At 39.9% G+C, this 24745-nt stretch overlaps 1 protein-coding gene across 1 annotated transcript; it reads right to left on the bottom strand.

The window, feature by feature from the left end:
* Nucleotides 1-3401: 3401 nt before the first annotated feature.
* Nucleotides 3402-24511, bottom strand: NLRP4 (NLR family pyrin domain containing 4). The gene is made up of 9 exons (XM_019710893.2): nucleotides 24232-24511; nucleotides 17210-18779; nucleotides 15679-15840; nucleotides 13943-14110; nucleotides 12776-12943; nucleotides 11641-11811; nucleotides 7383-7553; nucleotides 6365-6535; nucleotides 3402-3492 (listed from the first exon to the last, which is right to left on the bottom strand). Exons 1-9 carry the CDS (start codon nucleotides 24509-24511, stop codon nucleotides 3402-3404), a joined length of 2952 nt encoding a protein of 983 aa, XP_019566452.2.
* Between the last annotated feature and the right edge of the window lie 234 nt (nucleotides 24512-24745).

Here is a 24745-nt window from a genome sequence, read left to right as displayed (position 1 = left end):
TCAAATTGGAAACAAATACTTGGGGTAGTAATACTTAAACCAGACAAAATAGACTTTAAATGAAACACCATAACAAGAGACAAAGAAAGACCTAGTAATCATGCTTCTGGGTATTTATCCAAAGAAACCCAAAACACTACTTCAAGGGGACGTGCTTATCCATATGTTCATTGCAGCATTATTTACAATAGCCAAGATATGAAGGTAACCTGGGTATCCCTGAATGAATGAATGGATAAAGAATAGGTGGTACATATATACAATGATTCCACTACTCAGCCAGAAAAAGAATGAAATCTTGCCATCTGTGACAACATGAGTGGACCTGGAGGGTATTGTATTGAGTGTAGTAAGTCAGACAGTGAAAAACAAATGTCATGTGATTTCACTTATAAGTAGAATCTAAAGAACAAAGTAAACAAATAAAACAGAAACAAACTCATAGATACAGAGAACGTTTTGAGGATTGCCTGATGGGAGAGGGTTTAGGGGTGGGTGAAAAGGGGAAGGAATTAAGAAATACAAATTGGTTGTTACACAGTAGTCATGGGGATGTAGGGTATAGCATAAGGAATATAGTCAATAATATTGTAATGACTATGTATGGTGTCAGATGGTACTAGATTTATTAGGGTGATAGAGGGGACGGGGGTTGGGGCAGGGTAAAAAAGGTGAAGGGATTAAGAAATACAAATTGGTAGTTACAAAATAGTCATAAGGATGTAAAGTAAAGCATAGGGAATATAATCAATAATATGGAAATAAATATGTATAGTGCCAGGCGGGTACCAGACTAGTCAAGGGGATCACTTCTTAAGTCGTTTAAATGTCTAACCTCTATGCTGTATACCTGAAATTAATATAAAACAATACTTAATGTCAACCGTAATTGAAAAATTAAAAAGAGGGGGGTGAAAGGTAAAGGGTCCTGGAAAAACACAACAAGAGATTCAAATTTCCAGATATAAAACAAATAAGCCATGGGGATGTAACATACAGCATAGGAAATACAGTGGTACCTCAGTTTTCTAACATAATCTGTTCCGGACGACTGTTCAAGTTCTGAAACGTTCGAAAACAGCTGACAGCTAGGCCTCAGGATCTTGCACTCAGCGGAAGCCACGTGACATGTTCGACTTCTGAGGTGTGTTCAAAAACGGAAGTATTTACTTCTGGGTTTACAGCGTTCGTAAACCGAAATGTTCATAAATGGAGATGTTCAAAAACTGAGGTACTACTGTATTATCAATAATACATGATAGCATGGTACGGTGTCAGATGGTTGCTGGGCTTATCATGGTGATACTTCTTTAGCACAGGGAATATAACCAATAATATGGTAACAACTAGGTATAGTGCCAGGTGAGTACTGTTGAATAACTATGATGTACACCTGAAACTAATGTATTGTATGTCAGCTATATTTTAATAAAAGTCTTAAAAAAAAAAAAAAGCTGGCTCTCTCAGGACTCACAAAGCCTTCACATCAATAGGGAAACTCCCCTTTGAAGGTTTACTGGTGAAGACAAATCCATCTTTAGGTCAGCTAGGGGTTTAGTCCTTCCCCTGCATGTCCATCGACACCAGTAGCTCAACTTGCTGACACATTGATTTTTCACATTGTGGGCTAGTATCGCACTGTGTCCTTTTCGCTCACTTCCATCTGCATTCCTCACTCCACCCACCTCCCTCCCACTGGAGTTATTTTCATCCTTCTGTCAGTTGCCTTTGTAACTGCACGTGCTACCCTTACTTCTCCAGGTGGCTACCTTTAAAAAGACTCAGACTGGGGTACCAGAAGGGATTTGCAAGGTTGTACATTGTAGCAATTTGTATACCAGCTAAATGCCTATCAACAGAGGAATAGGTAATTCAAATGAAATATTCAAATGAAATATATATATATATATATATATATATATATATATATATATATGTAGTACCATTCTATGTGTGAGGTTACAAAAGGTTTGGATAGATGACATAAAGTTAAATATACAGATAGACATAGATATACAGATAGATTACAGATAGATATATACATAGCTATATGATTTATATATACATATAATAGTATATATCAACCTTTTCATATATATATATATATATATATATATATATATATATATATATATATATATATATGCTAGACTAACAGAATGAAAAAACTTGCAGAACCATGCATTTAGTTTGGCATATTTTATGTAATTAAAAAAACTCCTCCATGCTACATTGTTGATGGATGTATTCAAGTATATAGAAGTATAGGAATGGTATTAGAGGGCTATACATGAACTTGTGGGTTTAGGGAGAGGTGAATGAGACAGGCCTGGTGGTCAAAAGGATCTTCACCTTTATCTGTACTCTCAGGGAGAGGGAATGTGTGATCTGTACCTTTCTGGTTTTTAAAAATGTACTTTTAAAACACTGTCATATAAATTTCCAATTATAAAAACAGTCACAAGGATGTAAAGTACAGCACAGGGAATATAGTCAATAATATTGTAATAATTATGGATGGTGTCAGATGGTACTAGACTTATTGGGGGGATCACTTCATAAGATATATAAATGTCTGGGGAGGGGCGTGGTAGATGAGGGTAAAGGGGATCAAATATATGGTGATGGAAGGAAAACTGACTCTGGGTGGTGAACACACAATGGGATTTATAGATAATGTAACACAGAATTGTACACCTGAAATCTATGTAACTTTACTAACAATTGTCATCCCAATAAACTTTATATATATATATATATATATATATATATATATATATATATATATATATATATATATATATATAAATGTCTACCTGAAACTAATATTATATTGTATGTCAACTGTAATTGAAAAATAAAAATTATTAAAAGAATAAAATACTGTCATGAGGCAAAAAAAAAAAAGAAAGAGCCTGCGTTAGAACACTGATAGGACTCAGAAAAGAGAGCAATCAAGGTAAACCTGCATTTCCAGTGTTCTCAGAAGGGTCAGCATCTTTCCAAGCCCACGTGGAGATAGGACCTCAGTTTCTTCAATCTACACGCTTGCTCCAGGCACTTACCAGTAACAAATCCTTGTTCAAGATTTTGCAAAATGTTTTAAAATATAAAACTTTATTGAGGGTTTAAAATGTCATTGTAAGACAGGATAGAAAGTTTATCTTGAAGGTCTCTCCATGGCTTGCCCAAAGCCACAAAGCAAACAAAAACCAGATAAATGCACAATATATAAAACACATCTGAATGGGGTCCCAGAAAACACCAGGGTCAGTGATTTGTAGTTCTTGGGCCCAGAGCAGGATCAAGTTCAGGTCTTATCCTCTGTTGGTGCTCAAGTCAGAATGGGTCCAGCTTGCTTGCAAGTAGATTTCTCCCCGTCTGGTCCTGTGTCTGTCCCATTAGTTATCTGTGATCGTCAAGGAGGGATTTCTCTCTTTCTCAGCCATTAGAAGTCTCTGAGTTTCCTCATCAAAGACAGCTTTTTCCAGCCTGGTAAAATATAAAAGGGGCTCTATTTAATTCATACCTTTTTGTTTCTTCTTCTCCGTATGTCATTTTCCTCCATCACTTCTTCCCCGGGCAAGCCTAGGAGAACCTGGTGGTGCCTCCAAGAGAAAAGACACACCAACCAGGCAGCAGTGAGCTGACAAATGTTGGATGGCTGGCTCGCACACACACAAGCCCTGATTTGTAGTGCTGTATGGTGTTTCTGTGCTGTACATTCTCCAACTACAGTTGATATCAAGCTGCCAACTTGATATCACTGAACACGGCACTGGGAAGAGACGCACACTCAGGGTTCTCCCACATGCTGGGAGCTGGCTCCAACACATCAATGGACCAAAAGTCCTGTGTGATAGCATCAGATTTTACCTAAACATTAGAATTTGGAACAGGAACTCAGTGGAAGCTTGGGAGAAAGAATGAAGTCATTTTTATTTTTAGAAAGACAAAACAGTAATAGTTTGCATTCTCTGAGTGCCTGGTCCTGGCCTTCTGCTAAGGGTTTTACAAGCATTATCTCATTAAAATTTTACAACAACCTATGAGAGGCCACTATTGACCTGATTTGTGACGAAGACACAGAGGCCCAAGGTCACCTGCCATCAAGTGGTCGAGTCAGGATACAGATCACAGGAGTTTGCTCCTGGAGATCCTGCCCTCGCATCAGGCACATGGCTGCTGCTGTTGCTTTGAGTTAAACAGGAGGGCTCAGGATCACTGTGTCCTGGTTCTCCTGTGGGTGTAACCGTCTCTTGTCTCTGTTGGTATCTGTCTATTTGCAATGATCCCTATGTAGCTTCATGTTGGAGTGAAGTACCTTTCTTCTTCCTGCAACTGTACATCTTAACACACAGTTTGGGAGCCTGTCCATAAATGGGGGGATACAGAGGCGGTGCAAACCTTCTTATTGGTTCCTTCACTTTTATCGTATTATGCAATTTATATTTTCATAATTACCATGTCAAATAATGTCCCCTATTTTGCAGGTAGGAGATGGATAATCAGAGAGGACGAGTGCCTTCCCCAGGGCTACAGGACCAAACACAGAAGACCTAGAGTTCCAACACTGACCTCCAGGACTCAAAAAATAATGGACCATCCAAGTCTTCCCGCAACCTCACATACCACCTCTGATGCTCTGTGCTCTGAATCTTAGCACACCTTAAAATAAGCGTGACATCATGGCAGACACCTGAAGTTTCTAGAACTAGATTGACAAGGATGGACTTTAAAGACATGGACCTATATCTTCACAAGACATAAAAGAAGGTAATGTTCTTAGTGTTGGAGGTATTCCAGTTTTAGTCCAATACCCTATATTTCCCTTTCCAGAAATGAATGGTCTAATAATTACCTATGACTCCAAAATTTCATGTAGGTTCTAAAAGTGTAGGGGAAAATGAATAAGAAAGAGAGATACTAAAAATTCATTACATTGCTATCTAGTAAAATAATATTTATCTGATAAAATAATGTAATTTGTATTATAATTAGAATTATATAAACATAGTATACAATATTATATTTATGAATTTAAAACTATGTAATGTGTATAATTAAACATTACATGATTACATGTATTATACATAATGTGTATAATTTGTATTATAATTCTTCTATCCTTATATAACATATTAAATCATGTCTCTACTTATAAATGTAATTATAACACAAATTATGCATATTTTATTTTATTAGATAAATGTTATTTTATTAAATATATATTACAACTATCATATTTATATTGTTAAATAAATATATATTATATTAAAAGTCTATAATTATAAATATAATTTATATTAACATTTTAATATGTAATATGTAAAGATATTAAATATGATTTATCTTTATACATACTTATGTACTATATTATAATTATATTTATATTATGTATTATTTATTAATTGTTGTGTATTATAATTATAATTGTGTTATAATTATAATTTGTATTATAATAGTACCAATGCCACCATTCACTGGGCACTCATCAGTCATCAGTTACTGTGCTGAGTAAGAGATGTAAGCCGTCTCTCACTCCTGTAACAACCATGAGACTGGCAACATCATTTGCATTTTTTTTATTAGTTTCAGGTATACAAAACAATATAATAGTTAGATATCCACACCCCTCACAAAGTGATAACCCCTCTCCCCCAATCTACTACCCGTCTGACATCATATATAGCTGTTACAGTTCCATTGACTCTATTCCCTACGCTGCACTCCACATCCTGTGACCATAGATATTTTAAATTATAGTTGACATTCATTGTTATTCAGCTTCAGCCTCAGCTGTTACAGCGCAGTGATCAGAAATCTACACTGTCCCTGAAGTGGTCTCCCTAATAAAACAAGTGCCTATCTGACACGCTACAAAATCTTTACAACATTATTGATTATATTCCCCAAACTGTCTTTCGTATCCCTGTGGCAATCTTGTGGTTACAAATTTGTGCTTTCTAATCCCTTCAGCTTTTCCCTCATCCCCACCCCTCTCCCAAATAGCAACACTCATTGTTCGATGACTGGATTAAGAAACTGTGGTACATTTATACAATGGAGTATTACTCGGCCATAAAGAAGAACGAAATCTTACCATTTGCAATGATATGGATGGGCCTAGAGAACGTTATGCTAAGTGAAATAAGTCAGATGGAGAAAGACACATACCGTATGATCTCACTTATATGTGGAATCTAAAGAACAGAATAAATGAACAAACTGATAGAAACAGTCTCAGAGACATAGAGAAAAACATCATTTGCATTCTAAATGCAGTGAAATTCGACAGTGGAGGTCCCAGTCCTCCCTCCTTAGCCCCAGGACTGTCCCCAGCACAAGCCCAGGCACAGCTCACCAGAGAACCTGCAGCCTGCACTCAGGGTGTCTCAGGGCCTCACACAACACCAGCACCCCACCGTGGTCCAAGGAGTTTCCAGTCAGGTTGAGTCTTCTCAGAGTTTTACTGCTGGTGAGAGCTGAAGCGAGGTCCTTGCAGCAGGCACTAGTTAACTTGCATGCATCCAGCCTGCAACAGACACTCGGTGAGAAGGGGCCCGTCCTTGGGGCGGAAGAGGGGGAGGGCATGTGGATGGCATGTGAGCAGGATGTGTGGCCAACACTCTGCCCCTAGCCTTGGAGTACAGCATCTCACAGTCCCGTGTTAATGACATCTGATCACTGCCCTGGGGCAGACTGTACCAGTGACCACATCATCTATTCCTCTCTGAACACAGGCCCGTGGCAATGTGACTTTGCAGCTCATCACACTCCGTCTTAAGGTCTGTTTGCCACCCCCTGCACCTGGGCTGGCCTTGGCCTTGCTTTGGCTAATAAAACACAGTGGAGGCAAGGTTATGTGGGTTCTTGCACATTTCTTGCTGTCTTGAACCCCTGAGATGCTGACTATGTCCTTCCAAAAATTTATAAGTTGAAGCCCTAACCCTCAGCACCTCAAAATGTGACTGCATTTGGAGATGGGGTCTTTATAGAGGCAATTAAGTTAAAACGAGGTTATTAGGTTCGGCTCTAATCCAATACGACTGGTGTCCTTTTAAGAAGAGGAGATTAGAACAGACACAAATAAAGAGGAGACCCTGTAAGGACACAGAGAGAAAATGGCCATCTACATGCCAAGGAGAGAGGCCTCAACCACCGATTCCTGATTAGCTATGCCCGGCCAGACCAGAGGAACCAGCCTGCCATTGTCAGGGCCCATCGATGTAAGCCTCTACGTTTTGGAGTACTTAATCATACCATGCCAGCTAACTGGTATATGCTCCGACAGGGTTTTCACTTTTCTTTCTCTTACTGTCCACCAATCCTCCATCTGTGGCCACCCATGGAGATACAGCCATGACATTGAGCATACCCACCCCAGATCCTCTAAGCGACAGTCGGGATGTGTTAGAGCTTCACACAACAGCTTCACGCCAACGTCTTCTATGTCGTTGTACCCAACTTGCAGACTTCTGAGGTTTGGGTTTTCAGTGAGAACGGAGGCGAGGTCTCGACAGCCATCGGCAGTGATGACGCAGTTTGTCACGCTGCGAGGGAACAGTAAGGCGGCCACTCACCAGGGGGACTACGTTTTTGTCTGATGTCAGGAAAAGAAAGGTGCCAAAGCACGACTCTTTTCTCATCCAGAGGGATGGACAGGTAATCAGCATCCCTGACCACCTCAGATACAACTGTGCACAGGGCACCGTGTGAACACACGTGGACAATCTGTTTGTGGACTCCCTCTTCTGTGTCTTAGATCTATGTGTTCATGCCTGTGGGTTCTACATTGCTTTTAACTCCTAAAACTTCGTAATATCTTCATATCTTTAGAGCAAGGCCTCCCACCTATTACTCTGCAGGTGTTTCTTAGGGATTCCTGGCCCTTGCAAATTCCATGTACATTTTAAAATCCACGTTTCAGGTTCAAGACAACAACAACCAACCATCACATTTTGATTGGGATTTCATTAAAACTAAAATCAGTTTGTAGAGAATTGACTTTAAAAAGGATCTCTCCTCTTTTCCCACATTGCACTATCATTTGGTGATATTCACTACCAGTGTCTCACAGGCATTGTGTTAGCTTTATTAATTCCTTTTTAAAATCTTTCTATTTTGGCAATTACTTTTTGATACTGCTGTAAATGGTACTTTTGTTTAATCCTATTAGTTTATTGCTTCTTGTTGGTCTATAGGAAATGTTCTTTGTACACTGTTTGTTTAAAGGAAGCTTGTTGGACTCATTAATTTTGATAATTTAGCTACAGATTTAAAAAATTTTGTATGTACACTATTATATCATCTGCAGAGAATTAGGTGTTTCTTCTTTTCTAATATTTTATTTTTAAGGATTACAGGTTCTATATTTTATCTGTCTTGTCTTATTTACAGGACAATATACATTAGAAGTGATTATAACCAGCATTCTTAGCTTTTTCTTGATATAAAAGAGAAAGCTTTTATGCTTTCATCATTAAACAAATATTTGCTTTAGATTTTTCTAACATATACTTTGTTGGTTCAAGGAAGTTCCCAATTATTAATTCCAACAGTTATAATAAATGGTTATTGTGTTTTAATTCAAAGCCTTTTCTGTGTTTTAGATGATAGTGATTTTTATTTTTAATCAGTTAATACGGTGAGCTACACTGACTGAATTTTTTAATGCTAAAGCAACTTTACATTCTTAAGATAAATTCAACTTGGTCATTATATTTATTCTTTTAATACATTTCAGGATTCTGTTTGGTAATATATTATTTAGTACTTTTGCACTGCATGAATGATATTGGCCTATACTTTTCCTTTTTCTTATTGGTTTCTGTTGTCAAGAGTATGCTAGCCTCAAAAGATGGTGGGAAATGTTTCTTCACTTTCTAATCTTGGAAGAATTTGTTTAAGACTAGAATTACTTCTCCCTTCAATATCTGGTAGCAGTTCTTAATGAAGACTTCCATGCCTGGATTTTTTTTATGGAAAGATTTGACTGACTTAATTTCCTTAATGGTTTAGAGCTATTCATTTTTCTTTCTTAAGTTTGGTAAGACATATTATTCTGGAAGCTTAGTGAGTTTTGGGGAAAAAAATCTAAATTTTCAGATTTATTGTATAAAGTTGCTCATGATATTCTTTTTAATATCTGTAGCACCTGTAATAATGTTTCTTTTCCCATTCTTGATAGAGATCAGTGCTGTTCAATTCAGTAGCTGCCAGCAACATGTGACCACTGGGGACTTGAAATGAAGCTTATTTGAATAGAAATGTGCTATCATATACCTCACACCAGATTTTAAAGAGTGCAAAAATGTCTCATCAATAATTTTTATATTGATTACATGATAAAGCGATGAGATTTGATATGCAGATGGTGCTAGTCTAATCTGGGGATCACTTTGTAAGGCATATAAATGTCAAGCCACTATGCTGTGAACCTGAAGCTAACATAATAATGAATGTCAACTGTAATTGAAAAAAAAAAGCAAATTTTACTCTTAAAGTTAATATCACCTGTTTATTTTCAGGTTTTTTTTTAATGTGGCTACATTTAAAATGTGGCTAGAAAGTTTACTATTACATATGTGGCTTGCATTAGCCTTACCTACAAGACACTTACTGGTTAGTCTTTGTCAAGAACCAACTTCCAGCCCTCTGATCCTTTCTATGGTGGGCTTGCTTGTTTCATTAATTTTTGCTCTTGTTTTTATTTTCTTCCATCTTTCTCTGGGCTTATATTGCCACTGAAGAAGTTTCTTAAGATGGATACTTAGGCCATTGCTGTTCAGCCTCTGTCTTTCTAACATATACACCTGCTTCAGCTTTATCCCTTTAGTTTGTGATGAAATATGTTCTTTTTCATTTCAGTATATCTTCTGATTTCCATTATGATTTCTTTGACTCATGGATAATGTATGGGGAGTAATTACATTCACCGCATAAGAATTAGAGTTCAGTCGAGTAGAATGATAATTTTAAAAAGAGCATGATCCAAATAATATATGTATCAATGCTCTTTGCCTGAAATTCTATTTTTTTCTGTTTAATGTGGCCACATAAACTTTTTTTTTAAGTCTAGTTGGTATACAACATTATATCATATATATCAGTGTCAGGTGTACAATATAGTGATTTGACATTTTTATATCTTACAATGTGATCACCCCACTAATTCTAATCATCTGTCACCGTGTAAACTTATCACAATATTATTGACTATATTCACCTGCCCCTTTTCACCCATTCCCCAAAATAAACTCAAAATGTATCAAAGACTTAAATGTAAGGCCTGAAACCATAAAACTCCTAAAAGAAAACACAGGTAGTAAACTACCTGACATTAGTGAGTAATATCTTTTTGGATAGGTCCCCTCAAGCAAAGGAAACAAAGGCAAAAATAAACAAATGGGATTTCATCAAACTAAAGAGCTTCTGCACAGCGAAGGAAACCATCAACTAAATAAGAAGATAACCTATTTAATGGGAGAAGATATTCACAAATAACATATCCCATAAGAGGTTATCTAAAATATATAAGAAAATCATACAACTCAATAACAAAAAAATTAAATAAACAATCTGATCAAAAAATGGGCAGAGGATCTGAATAGACATGTCTCCAAAGAGGACATACAGATGGCCAATAATAGACATACGAAAAGATGCTCAATGTCACTAATCATCCAGGAAATGCAAATTAAAACCCCAATGAGATACCACCTCACACCTGTCAGAATGGTTATCATCAATAAAGCAACAAACAACAAGTGCTGGTGAGGATGTGGGAAAAAGGGATTCCTCGTGCACTGTTGGTGGGATTGCAGATTGGTGCAGCCACTATGGAAAACAGCATGGAGTTGCCTCAGAGAATTAAAAATAGAACTACCAATGACCTAGCAATTCCCACTTCTGGGTATTTAGTTGAAGAAAACAAAACACTAATTCAAAAAGATATATGCACATAAACTTCCTTTTAGGTTAACATTCACATGGTAAACTCAGATTTCTTGAGAGATTAGGTAAAAGTAATTCTGCCTAATTCCACAAGTGTCTTGATTTCTCAGGGAAAGAAATATTTAATAATAAAATGCTATCCCAGTTGTTAATTCCAAAACCACAACAGCACTTCCACCACAAAGTTACCCAAATATTTCTCAATTTTATAACATTAAATTAGGTCTCTATTATCTACTTTTCCATAGCTCTCTTACTGCACTTATTCCTTCCTCCAGTGTCCCTGGTTTTATCCATATTAATTCCCACATGTATTATCAGGTCTCCTATTCCTATCCCCATGTTTAATCCTTCTACCTGGAATTTCGGCTCTACTTTTCCCCCTGATGAAACTTATACATCTTGCAGAACACATGGCAAACATCTTACCATGGAACTGTCCCTCTGTCCCTCAGCCCCACCTAGTCATAATTATTTCTCTCTCTCTCTCTTTCTGCTGAAGAACCATTTACAACATATTAAATCTGTGGCACAAGACTCAAGGTACAGGTTTGTTCACCTGAACATCTCTACACCTTCTGAGGCACAGATGCTGTGGCTTTCCTCAGTTCCAGGGGCCTCCTCAGCAATGCAGGCCGCTGAGAAGGAGGTACGGTCTTCCAAGCAAACCTCAAAGACACTTACCATAGTGACTTTAAGTGGCAGCTTGGCTGTTTCAAGGCCTCACAGAGAAGTTTAATATCTTCATATTTCAGGACATTTGCACTGAGGTCTAGATGGATTAAGCTCTTATTACACAGAAGCACTTCATAGAGGTTTCCCCAGAAATGTTCACTGATATAGCAGCAACCTAACCTGTGGGGACAAACATGTAGGAGAAAAGGAGGGAAAGGACATGTCAGAGAGCTTTGTGTAACTCCACATTACAGGTAGTGTTCCTATAACCTCATACCCACGAAATCCTCAAGTGAGGCCATGAACTCATGTCTGATCTGAAAATACCCCCTTTTGTTCCTTCTTACATGATGGAGCGATCAGAACAAACAACTGACAAAGTAACGTAGAAGAAAGAATATGGCACAACTGATTCTCTAGAACTTGGAAAATTTTGGTTCTAATTCTACATTTGATACTGTCCTTGGCCAAGACACTGCTCCCTCATGGATTGGTGACATGTATGGGACTACCTTATGTGTACAATCCTCAGCTTTTTCAATTCTGTTATTTTAAAAATCATAGTAAGTCCATGACTCGCAGAGGAAAATGACTTACTTTGGAAAGAATTGTAAGGTACAGCAGAGAACAAAGCAGAGGTTGCAAGCTGGTGATGTCCACCTCAATGGATATGCGGCCGTGTCATGCAGGGTGTCATGTGGGGTCTCAGCTCCCGCCCCCCACACAAGAACACAGGACATGGTGAGGCCAAAAAGGAACACCCACGGAGCCATAGGTAGGGGAGTCAGACCACTATATTCTCGCTGGCGGCCAAGCGAGACACATGAAGTAGGATCCACACGATCCGCAACCCGCCGGCCACTTTTCTGCCTGCCAACCAACGCCTTCACAGCAGTCATATCAGTGGCCAATTGGACAACTGGTTACAGCTGATGGCCAACCAGTCACAGCCGGCGACCATCCAATCACAGCTGATGGTCATTTACTACCCGAGCACCTTTCCACATGAGGCAGAGAGCCTGGAAACTGTACTCCTGGCTCTGTCCCCACACTCTCCATCAATAGAGATTTTAGCCAGCAGGCCAAAGGTCAAACTAACAGCCTCCGTGGTTCTCTGTAGTGGAGCCTGCCAATATTCACTTACACCAAGACCTCCAGAGCACAGGCTGGGTGACACAAGGCTTCACACAACAGAGGCAGCCCTTTATCCAAGTAGTTGTATGAGACATTAAGAAGCTTCAACTTCGTGCTGCTGTGTAGGACCCAGGTGAAGCCTTCACAATCATCAGCTGAGAGACCACAATTTGCCAGCCTGTAGGAAAAGAGAAAATGTCACATTCCATTGGGTTTATGTCCCTGACTCATTCCTCTTGCTAATCCTTTAAGTCAGGAAGCACATGTTTGCTGAGAACCTCGCTGGTCCCCATCACACTTAGACTTGGGTCACAAACAGGCTAAGTTATTGTCCATACATGGCTTAAACTTCCCCGGTGCAAAGCCCAAAATACATCACATGAGCTACAAGCCTCCAGCCTTTCCCTAAATCCTTGTGTCTCAGCCACACTGGCCAATTTCAGTTGCTTGACCTGTGTCAGGTGTTATTATTCAAGGTATTCATTCATGTTTGCTGTTCCCCAAATTCTTTCCCCTCAACTCCTCTGTCCCACTTGAGTTTTTGTACTTGGTCACCTTGAATTGTCACGAATTAGACACACTTGTGTTACCAGTATCCAGGTCCAAAAACAGATCATGTCCATCACAGTCACTACCCTCACCTCTAACACCACATTCTTGCTCATCTCTGAATTTTTTATAAATAAAATCATAAGATATGTGTACTCTTAAGTTTGATTCTTTTGCATCAGCTAGGTCTGTGAGATTCATCCAAATTGTTGCCTATAATTGTAGATCATTCACTTTCAGGAAATGAGACTCTAACCACAGGTCTCTTATCTAACTTACTGTTAGTAGGTATTTCCATTTTTCAAGCATTATGAATATTTCCCATGAGTATTTTTGTATTTATATTTCAGCAAACCTATGCATGCAGCTCTGTTGAACATACACCTCAAAGTGGAATTTCTAGGTTATTCCAAATGCCAGAACCTATGAAAGCTGAATACAAGGCAAACTGTTTTCCAAAGTGGCTGTACCAATTTAGAAACTTAAACTCCCATATTCTAGTCTCAAGTTCACAGGAGGTTAACTTTGCATATGAATAATAGAAAAGAAGGTGAAAGTGGACAGATAAAAAACATGCATGGTCCTCTCTGGACTCAAATCAGTGAACCTGGTGAGCATGGAGTCTTACAGTAACTTTTCTATGTTGCATGTCGGGTTGTTCAAGGCATTACAGAGCAACACCACGTCGTTAAGGGACAGCCTTGTGCCACTGAGGTCCAGATGTTTCAAATCTGGGCTATGAGTGAGCACCTCGAAGAAAAGCCAACTGCCACCAGAGAAGGAAACATTTTTTATCCTGCAAAAATGAAGAAAGTTTTGGATAGATTTCATTCACTGAAACCCGAGAAGACGACCTGAGCACCCAACTGTACTTAACTCTTATGACCCAGTTATGTAGCTCAGTGGTTCTCAATCAGCCTACTGGCCCAAAGGGGGCAAAATTGTCCAATGTTTGGAGATACTTTTGGTTGTCACACTGGGAGTGTGTGCTGCTGGCATCTAGTGGACCGAGGTCAGGGATGCTGATAAACATCCTACAATGCACAGGACAGACCCCACCATGAAAAGTCATCCAGCCCATAACGTCAATAGTGCTGAGACTAACACTACCCAGTGTTACAAACTTCCAAATTTAAGTGAATTAACACATAGTATTTTTTTCTCATGTTTCAATGAAAGTGTTACTGTTTGGGTGTGTGTAAGGGGGTTTCTTTAAGACAGGAGTTCTCTACCTTGACTGAAATTGAAATCAAATGGGGATATTCTGATAAATTGGTTTGAGGACTTGATCTGGGCATAAAGAACTTTTTTTAAAGGTCCTTGGATGATTTGAACATGCAGGCAATATTAAGAAGTCCCTGCTCTACATTCTGCTTCTCCAAGCATGGGTCCTGGACAAGCCACGTCAGCATCACTTGTTAGACATTCAGACCCGTATGCCCTCCCCCAGGCCTACTCCCATTTTAATGAAATTCCATTTCCATTTTAATGGCATCAAAGTGGGAGAAACACTGCACCATGTTATTACACACCCGGTTCCTCTGCCTTGTGACTTCGTCATTCCACTAGCAAATGGGAGATGCATGTGATGTAGAGGTCCGGTCTCTTCTTAAAGGCTTTGGCGCAGTGACCCTTCTCACATTTTATTGCCAAGAAAGAGCCACATACCCATATTCAGATGCCAGGGAGCCTTGGATGTGAGCCCTTGGCTGGAGACAATGCCACTCTAAGGCACGTGGAGCACATGTTAATGTAGAGGGGGCACCTACATATCTCTGCCACACCAATTCTCAGGCTAATATTGTTCTTGCATGTCCCTCCCTCTCTCTGGAATCCTTCAGCTCCGGGTCATGTCAGAGGATATTTTAAAATCCTAGGCTAGGATGACTTTCCAGACAATCTCAGCTTCTCCCTCATTTCTTTCCTAGCCACCTTCCACTGAGAAGTGTCTATACCTATTATGGTGGGGAAACAGAAATCAACCAAACCTCAGTTGACCATATTTCCCTTGATGTGAGGACCATAACCCTAAGCCTCATTTAATCCTTGGGACTTAGTACAAAGCCTGACACCCAATTGGCCTTCAAATATTGGTTGACATAATGCCCCTCAAGCATTTAAGGAAGGAGCAGGTGTAATAGCCACTAGCTGAAGCTCAGCAACTGAGTTCAGAACTCAGCTTTGCCCTATAGTAGCTTTGTGACCTTGAGAAACTCACTTTAATGTGGTGAATATGGGAAAAGAACACACAGCAAGAGACATGTGCCTGTGAAACTCTGCTCTAGATTGGCCTCACCTAAAAGTTAGAAGTGAGGCTCATTTATCTCCACAACAGACTCAAGTCCAGATGGGTCTCTAACTTACTGAAGCTTTTGAAGGTGACATCTGGGATGCTTCAGCTGACTACACAGAGTCACAAAGGCTGACCGATGGAGGCTACTGTCACTCACTTGAAGGTCTGTGAGGTTCTCATTTGTAGTGAGCACAGAGCAGACGTGATGCCAACAGATTAAATGGTAACTTGACCTATAAGGAAGGAGACAGGAAATGCTTTCCATGGGTAAACAGTCAACCCAAGCTATTCATAACATATAAGGATAATGAATTACTTCCTGAACACAAGACATCTGATGCAGACCCCCCTTAGTCAGGGAGGACAAGATCAGTCAGGTAAGTTCATCTTATATTTGTGATTCTCAACCATGGCAATGTTGTCCCCTTTGCCCAGGGGACATTGGGCAATATCTGGGGACATTATTTGTTGCTACAACTTGGGAGAGGGGTGCTTCTGGCATCTAGTGGGTAGAAACCAGGGAAGCTGCTAAACATACTACAAAGCTCAGGACAGCCCCCACACCCACAACAAAGAATTATGCATCCCAAAATGTCAATAGTGCCAAAGCTGAGGTACTTTCTTACACCCGGGTGGTTTTATGGTGAACGGTGGGGCCGCACAGCATAGCCATTAGGTCAGTCCCGAGCAAGATCGCCAAGGTTCATACCAAGCTTTCACCACGTCCTAACTTGTGCAGCTTGCATGACCTCTTTGCCCCAGTTTCCTCACTTATAACATGATAATAATAGAAGCTCTCTCCTATGGTTTTTGTGAGCATTAAAGTGAGTTAAAATTTTTAAGACCACTGGGACATCTTGACTCCCTAGGATATATTTTATCTATTCTGACATCTTGACTCCCTAGGATATATTTTAAAAGGTAATTTTCAGCTGGGAAGTCAGAAAAAGTCTGAGTGGGCTCCTATGGGAATGATACAAATATTAACTGTAAATGTATGTCACCCAATATTTGAGAAGTGCGGGAAACACATTTCACGTGGATTCTCATAGTCAAGCTTCACAAGGTCTCACAATGTAGCAGTTAACATTATTGCCCTTTTTACAATGAAGCAACTTCACCAAAGAAAGAAAACAGCAAAAGAACAAGACAAACAAATGAGAAACAGAAACTCATAGACACACACAATAGTTTAGTGGTTACCAGAGGGTAAGGGGGTTGGGGGGTGGGTGATGAGGGTAAGGGGGATCGAATATATGGTGATGGAAGGAGAACTGACTCTGGGTGATGAACACACAATGGGATTTATAGATGATGTAATACAGAATTGTACACCTGAAATCTATGTAATTTTACTAACAATTGTCACCCCAATAAATTTAATAAAATAAAATTTAAAAAAAAAAAAAAAAAAGAAAGAAAAACCCACAGACAAGGTGACATATTTCACAGAGTCCAGCCAGGATGTGAGCTGAGGTCTATTTGACAGAAAAGGTGAGAGCCTAACACCGATCTTATATTAAAAACTCCATTAGCAAAACCCACTTGGGAATATGAACAGACACCAAAAAGAGTTGAAAGAAAGTCATTGAATGGACTCACATGGAGGTGTCTGCATTCTCCTCTTTAAAGTCATTTTGGACGGAAAACCAAAGTTTCCTCAGGCCAGAACAGAGTTTTAAACAGTAGGCAGAAACCAACAAGTCCGACTTGTTGGTGACAGAAAAGTTAACGTCTTGGAAGAAGTCCACTGCCCAGCATACAAAGGCTTCATTCTGCATCTCGAACAGACAGTAAAATAATGCCAAGAAATAAATCTGTCCCCAAAGGTGTTCACTCTCACCTATGCTCTGTATGTGCTGCTGAAATTTCTGCTGTATCTCCTCCCGGCACAGGTGGGAGCCCCGAAATGCTTCCAGCTTCTTTTGCTCCTTTTCATTTAAAAGGCCAAACATGAAACACCCCAAATAAATCCAATGGACCTTTACTTTCTTTAAATAGGTAAAAAGCAGTTCCTCGGTACATCCAACAGCTGGATTGGGATGGTTGGTGTGGCTCTTGATGAAGTAGAACATGGCAGCACAGAACTCCTGGATGGACACGTGGATGAAGGTGAACGAGTTCTCAGTCTCCCTGCACTTCTGAAGAGCCTGGACATCCAGCAATATAGGGATGTCAGAAGCAACTAATCCATTTCTCCTGAGATCCTCTTCACTAAATACGAATGTGTCGGTCCACATGCCCTCCACAGCCAGGGAACACAGGCCCTTCAGTTGGCCTTGGCTTTGCTCATCTGGACCACTCGCCCCCTTGGGTGTGAACAAGTTCAAGATGAAAGAGGTATAAAGAGAGGTGGTCCGTTGGCAGATCAGTGCCAGATCTCTCCCCTTTTCCATCTCCTGCTTCAGACAGGTAGACACGACCCAGCAGAGGATGGGAATTTGGCACATGCAAAACAGTTGTTCGTTCTCTCTCATGAAACCAAAGGCTTCTATGGCTTTCCTCGTGTCTTGAAATATGCAGCAAAAGTACATCTTCTTTTCACTCTCACTAAACCCTGCAAGTGTTTTGATTTCTGGGTGCTCCAGCCTCTGCTCAATTGCCCGTGGGTACATGGGCACAGCTGCGATGAGCAGCGAGGACTCGGGGAGCATTTTCTTCCTCAGCAAGCTACTCAAGACCACCTGGACTGGCTGCTGCTCCATCCAGTCGCTGCACAGATCTGACTCGGGTTCGTTCAAGGCGTAGTTCAGTTCTTCAAAGCCATCGATGATGAACAAGAGTCTGTCTGGTTGGGATGTGATCTCTGCTATCGGGGTGAGGGAGTCAGACCAGCCTCTACAAATCAATGCAGCCAAGCTGGTCGTTGTCAACTGCTTCAATTCCCGGCAGCAAAAGTAGAAAACATATGAGAACTGCTCCCGGTAGAGCGTGCCCTCTGCCCAGGCCAACATCAACTTGACCAGGGTCGTGGTCTTCCCAATCCCTTGAATTCCTCTGAGAACTACTGTCCGTCTCCCGATTTTCTTGGGAACAAAAAGAAATTCCAAGTAGCTGCGTTCTTTCTGGGTGAGTTCCTTCTCAAAGTAATTATAAATCCTGGCAACAGATTCTCTGAACCAAATCTTGCTGAATTTCTCCTTTACATGAGCTCGATACGTCTTTGTGTATCCTGAGTCAGGAGCACAAGAGAACAACAACAACAACAACAGAAATTATACTCAAGTTAAAACACTCATATAGACACACATTTTGACCCTGCAATTTTTCTTCTCAATGTGTCTTCTCAGGGATCAGCAAACTGTGGCCCACTGGCCAAAGCCGGTCAGCAGTCTGTTCTGTAAATAAGATCTCACTGGAACATGGTCATGGTCTTCACTTACATGTTGTCTACGGCTGCTGTACCCCTACAATGGCAGAGTCGAGTAGTTGTGATGGAGACGATATGGCCCACAAAGTTTAAACTGTAAATTCTATGGCCTTCTATAAAAAAAAGTCAGCCAAACCTTGCTTTAGACACAAACACACACACACACACACACACACACACACACACACAGCTGTTCATTGCTGCTATTAGAGCAAACACTGGAGAACCGTATGACCATCGATAGAAGACCAGTTAAATAATTTATGGACCCATGGACTATCATGCAGATATTAAAAGTAAGGAATAATCTTCATGTGGAAAAAAACCAAGACAATGTCTATAGTATGTACCCATTTATGTCTATAAGAGATTTAGATGCAGATAGAGGTTTTCTGTGTATGAAATTTATCTGAAGGACCTGACACAGGCAGTTACCTCTAGGAAGGAAACTAGATATAAAAGAGGTTATACAGTGGCACCTAGTATTTGTCCCGACTTTATTCTGATGAGTACATTTTAGGGAAGAATGCTAAAAGCAAACACACAAACAAAGACAACTACACTTCCCAGAATGCTTTGCTGCTAAGATTCCAGGCACAGGTTAATTTCTGCAATTTACATGCATTCTCAAGAGACTGAAGGTGGAGCGGAGTACGGTCTATCTTCTGTTGCTTGAAGAGTTTTGCTGCCAGTTACCATGAATGTGGAGACACTGGGTTTTTCTATAATACCATTCTAGTCTCCAGTTGCTGTAGTCATGAATTTCAAGTAGCAGCTGCACCTGTCAGCTTCCTGATCTCTGAACCATAGCTAATCATGAAAATAGTGATGTATTTTTAAAGTCCTACGTCTCAGGGTGGCCTTCCCATTGCTCACCTTCCTAACAGAGCAGCTCCCCTGGCAGTAGAGCAGGGGAGTAGAGTTCTCAGTCATTTCTGGAAACACCTCCAGCCTGGACACTGATCCTTCAGTTCTTTCAAAAGTTCTGGAAACACCAAACTCCCTTGTAAAATCATTAAGTGACTAGTGTGATCTTGGTTTTCTGTACGTAAATGGTGGCTGATGGACCAGAGACCTTGGGGGTTACTGTAGGAAGGAAATTTTCACTACAGCCCTAAATAATTAATGGTCTTTGGGTTTGATTGAATGGAGGTGACAGATATAATCTAGCACCTATGGACAGCTATGTGTATCAGAACATAGCACTGCATTAACCCATATGGAGAACAATGGATTCTCGTAATCTTTCAGTCTCCTGAAGTTCCCAGCTGCTAACAATGCCACTTGATGTTCATAAGGATCCCACCAGTGTGTTAACTGTGGTAAGCGCTTTGCCCACCACTCAGGGGTTTTGAAAGACTTTTCTAGTCTTCTCACCTGTTCTGGAGATTCTGGTTATGTTTGGTTGCCCACTAAGGGAATTAAATGAGTATTCAACCTCAACCTTACTGTGAGAGGAGACAAAGGCGTACGTGACCATGGGAAGATTCCTCTTCCAACCTGCTTACAGCTCACTTTAGAAACATCCTTTGTTACATTGAGTTTACCACGTTCAATGAATATTCTTCGTGTAAGTTACTTTTGGCAAGCGAAAAACAGTGACGAAACTTGGCATATTAGAACATTTGAGAGACTTTTGTAGAAAAAGAACCTTGAATTTCAAGTTCAATGACCTGTGTTGAAGCCTGTATCTACTCCCACAGGCTAACCACATGCTCTGGGGAAGGAAAGAATCTCCCTGAACCTCAGGTTTCTCAGTTGTAAATGAAAGTAAGACTGAGCTGCCTAATGTAGGGATGTTGTTATGATCACCAGCTACAGGAGATAAACATGGGGGAGCATAACACGTTGACGGAGTATAGAATATGAGCTATTTGCCAGGTTTACACTTCAGTTTGGAAATTGATGATGGTATTGCCCATGGTTGAGAATGAGGAGAGCTATCAGCTAAATCATCCCCACCTATGTGTAAGCACTGTCATGTCTTATGAACCTAATTCTCTAATGGGTTCTGAGGAAGGTGGTGTTTATATAGCATTCTTAATGCCCATGATGCAATAGGTAGGGAATTTCCCTTTTTACAAACAGGTGTAAGAGAGAGATGATTTATCAGGGCTACGTGAAGCTCATTAGGATCCCAATCATTACCTACCTTCAAAACCTATGACCCCATCTGCTATATCCAACCAAGTACTACTGGAAGGCCAATTCTACAAAATATATTTGAATGATTCTTTCAACATGCCCTATATCCAGCAATAATGTTTGCTGACGTGGACTAGGAAAGATCACATTTCTCATGAGGTCTGATGTTCAACCTTTATTCTACGAAAAAAGAAATTGTAATAGAAAAGGAAAGTGAAGAGAAACACACAGAGGAGAAATGCCCCTAAAATACTTCCAAGAATAAAAAATAAAGGTTAAACAATCCATATTTAGGAGGACATCATGGAAGAAGAAAGCTTGAAAATTGTTAGAACAGAAAACCTATTTATAATTTCATTAACCAACAACAAAAGCCCCACCAAAAGCTTGAGTTTAGTATGTGTGATTTAGGCTATTAAACACAGTTATTTTAGACAGTTTTTAGATCACAAGTTGAATAATGATGTGATCACAAGTTGAAAAATGAATAATAATGAATGTATATTTTTAATACATTTGGCTCCTACTGAAAAATGAGGTAAATGTATTTTCAGGACTTCGTTCTGTAAGAAGAGACGGTGCTACCCAATATGGTGGCCACCAGCTACACGTAGCTTCAGTAATCGTAATGTGGCTAGTGCAACTGAGGAACTAAAAGTTTTCATTTAATTTAAAATAGTTTAAATGTTGATAGCCACATGTGGCTAGTGGATACCATAGTAGAGTATTACCCTATATGCTTCTAGTACAACGTTGCTCAACTTCAGACCACTGACATTTTGGGCTGGATAATTCTTTGTGGCAAGGGGCCATCTTGAGCATCTAGGATGTTTAATGTTTAGTTGCATCCTTGACCTCTGATCACTAGATGTACCCACTCCCAGTCTCCCACCCCCAGAAAGTGATTTATCATCAGGAATTGGTGTTGTACAGAAATCGCTTGAGTGTCTAGAGGAAGAGGCTGTAAACTAAGTTTCGGGGAGAATTTGCTGTCCCTGAGTCACGCTGCCTTCATCACAGTCCAGGAAGCTTCTGGCTAGACAACCACGATGAATCTGCCAGGTGTGTGCCCTATTCCCTCTTTAGTTCTGAGTCAGCAATTGTAAGAATGCATCTGATTGGTGAAACCTAAATCACAGACAGAATCCTGTACCCAGGGAGTCTGGGAAATGCAGATTTTAGCGCTCCACAGCTTCTCTGTTACAAGGGAGTATACAAAAAAGAGGTGGAAATAAATGTGGAGTAAATCCATAGATTTTGCCATACCTTTCTAAAATGGTTTGCTGGGAACTCTGAGCGTGGGATTGCCACCTAGAGTCTAGCCCAAATCTGTATCACAGTCATTGTCCCTCGAGAGATTATCTAAATAAGTGGTTTTCAGTCTTATTAGACTCAATGCCTTTTTTTAGTAGGAGATCTTTTGTCACATCTGCTTTAATGATCTGAAATGAAATTCATGACTCATATAACTTTCCTACAAATGCCATACCAAAAAAGTCAACATATGCCCATGTTCAATGCAGCATTATGTACAATAGCCAAGATATGCATGCAACCTAAGTGTTCATCAATAGACAATTGGATAAATAAGAGGTAAGATAGGGTAGCCAGATGGCTCAGTTGCTTAGAGCGCAAGCTCTGAACAACAGGGTTGCCGGTTCGATTCCCATGTGGGCCAGTGAGCTGTGCCCTCCACAACTAGATTGAAGACAACAAGCTGCTGCTGAGCTTCCAGAGGGGCAGCCGGATGGCTCAGTTGGTTAGAGCGCGAGCTCTCAACAATAAGGTTGCCAGTTCAATTCCCATATGGGATGGTGGACTGCGCCCCCTGCAACTAAAGATTGAATACGGCAACTGGACTTGGAGCTGAGCTGTGCCCTCCACAATCATATTGAAGGAAAACTACTTGGAGCTGATGGGCCTTGGAGAAACACACTGTTACCCAATATTCCCCAATAAAATTTATTTTAAAAAAAAGAGGTAAGACACACACACACACACACACACACACACACACAATGGACTATTACTCGGCCATAAAAAAGAATGAAATCTTGCTATTGTGACATCATGAATGGACCTAGAAGGTACTATGCTAAGTAAAATAAATCAGACAGAGAAAGACAAATACCATATGATCTAACGTATACATGGAATCTAAAGAAACAAAATTAATGAACAAAACAAGACAAAAATAGACTAATAATACAGAGAACAAACTGATGGTTGCCAGAGAGGATGTGGGTGGGGGATGGGTGGAAAAGATAAAGGGGAATACGGTCAATAATAGTGAGCTAACTTTGCTTGCAGACAGATGGTTACCAGACTTAGTGAGGTGACCACATTGTAAGGTGTATTAATGTTGAGTCATTATATTATTCACCTGAAACTAATATAGTATTGAATATCAACTATACTTAAATAGAAACATAATATCTTAACTGCAATTATAGTAAAGTGGTATGCATTCCAATATTTAAATGCTCCAACAGGGCTACTGTAAAAACATAATGAAGCTGCCAAGAACTTACATTGTACATGAAAAATGATATGTACAAATTCAGATGGTTGTAGTGGCAACTCAGATATCATGTTTTAAAATGCTCAGCTCTTAAAGTTCTGAACAAAAGACAGTGTTTCCTCAAAAAAACAAACAAAAAAATTGGCCCTTAAGACTCTATTGCTTATAGATCATAATTTCTCTGACATGAACTTTTGCTTGTTACATATTAAAATATATACATTGACAATGATTTGGAAATCATATTAAACATGGCATTCATGGCTGTTTTGAATAAATACACAGTATACCAGTTCACCTCCGTTCAGTGCCTCATGTACAAGAAGTGTTGTTAATTTTGCTAAAGTATCAAGTCCATAGTTCCTTGGATACCAGGACAAAATTAATCCAGATAGAGGTGCAATACAGGTTAAGATATGGTGTCCACTCATGTTTACCACGTATAACCACTGTCTTCTGTCTACAAGGACAGCATTGTCCCACAGTACATTCTGAGCCTGCTGTAGGCAGAGACCATTTATGAAAATTATGGCATGATACTCACTTTGAGAAGCCTTGTCCCCATCCCCCAATCTCAGACCCCCTCACCTGTAATCTCTTTCTTGGCCTTCTCACAGAGATCCTTCCGATTGATCTTGTGAAAGATGTTGAAGGTCACGTTCCAGGCTCCTTGTTCATCATAATGCTTCATCAATAAGTTTGCTAGGTCTTCCCGTGTCGCCTTCTTCACATCAGCCCAGGGGATCTGCGTGAGTCCAAGTTGCAAAGGCTCTTGCCTGAGGAGTTCCTTAAATTTTTTGAACTCGCCTTTTTTGAGCTCCTCCAGATACCACATCAGGCCAAAATCAGAAAAGAAAGATGATGCCATCTTGGCCAGGGCAGAGATGACAGTCTTCAGAGAATTACTAGGAACAAGAAATAAATGGAACCTGTAGAAAATTCATAACAGTACCAAGTTATTAAAAAACTGATTGAGATAAGTTCCTGCATGATAAGTACCTCACTAGTTTTGGGGGAGGTGAGGATGAGAGCAAAACATTCTTTACGCCAGATTCCTGTGTTCTCACCTTTTCATAGAAATGGTCATGAAAACATCAACACC

This window comes from Rhinolophus sinicus, linkage group LG11 (assembly GCF_036562045.2).
Source record: "Rhinolophus sinicus isolate RSC01 linkage group LG11, ASM3656204v1, whole genome shotgun sequence".
NCBI lineage: Eukaryota > Metazoa > Chordata > Mammalia > Chiroptera > Rhinolophidae > Rhinolophus > Rhinolophus sinicus.
Note: the sequence above shows the minus strand (reverse complement) of the source record. Positions and strands in the feature narration are given on the sequence as shown.

Coding starts and splice junctions, on each gene's coding strand:
- NLRP4 (XM_019710893.2), bottom strand. CDS start 24,511: ATGGCATCATCTTTCTTTTCTGATTTTGGCCTGATGTGGTATCTGGAG. Junction 18,780..24,231: donor GGCCAAGAAAGAGATTACAG/GTGAGGGGGTCT, acceptor CTCCTGACTCAG/GATACACAAAGACGTATCGA. Junction 12,944..13,942: donor TGCAACATAGAAAAGTTACT/GTAAGACTCCAT, acceptor CTTTTCCTACAG/GCTGGCAAATTGTGGTCTCT.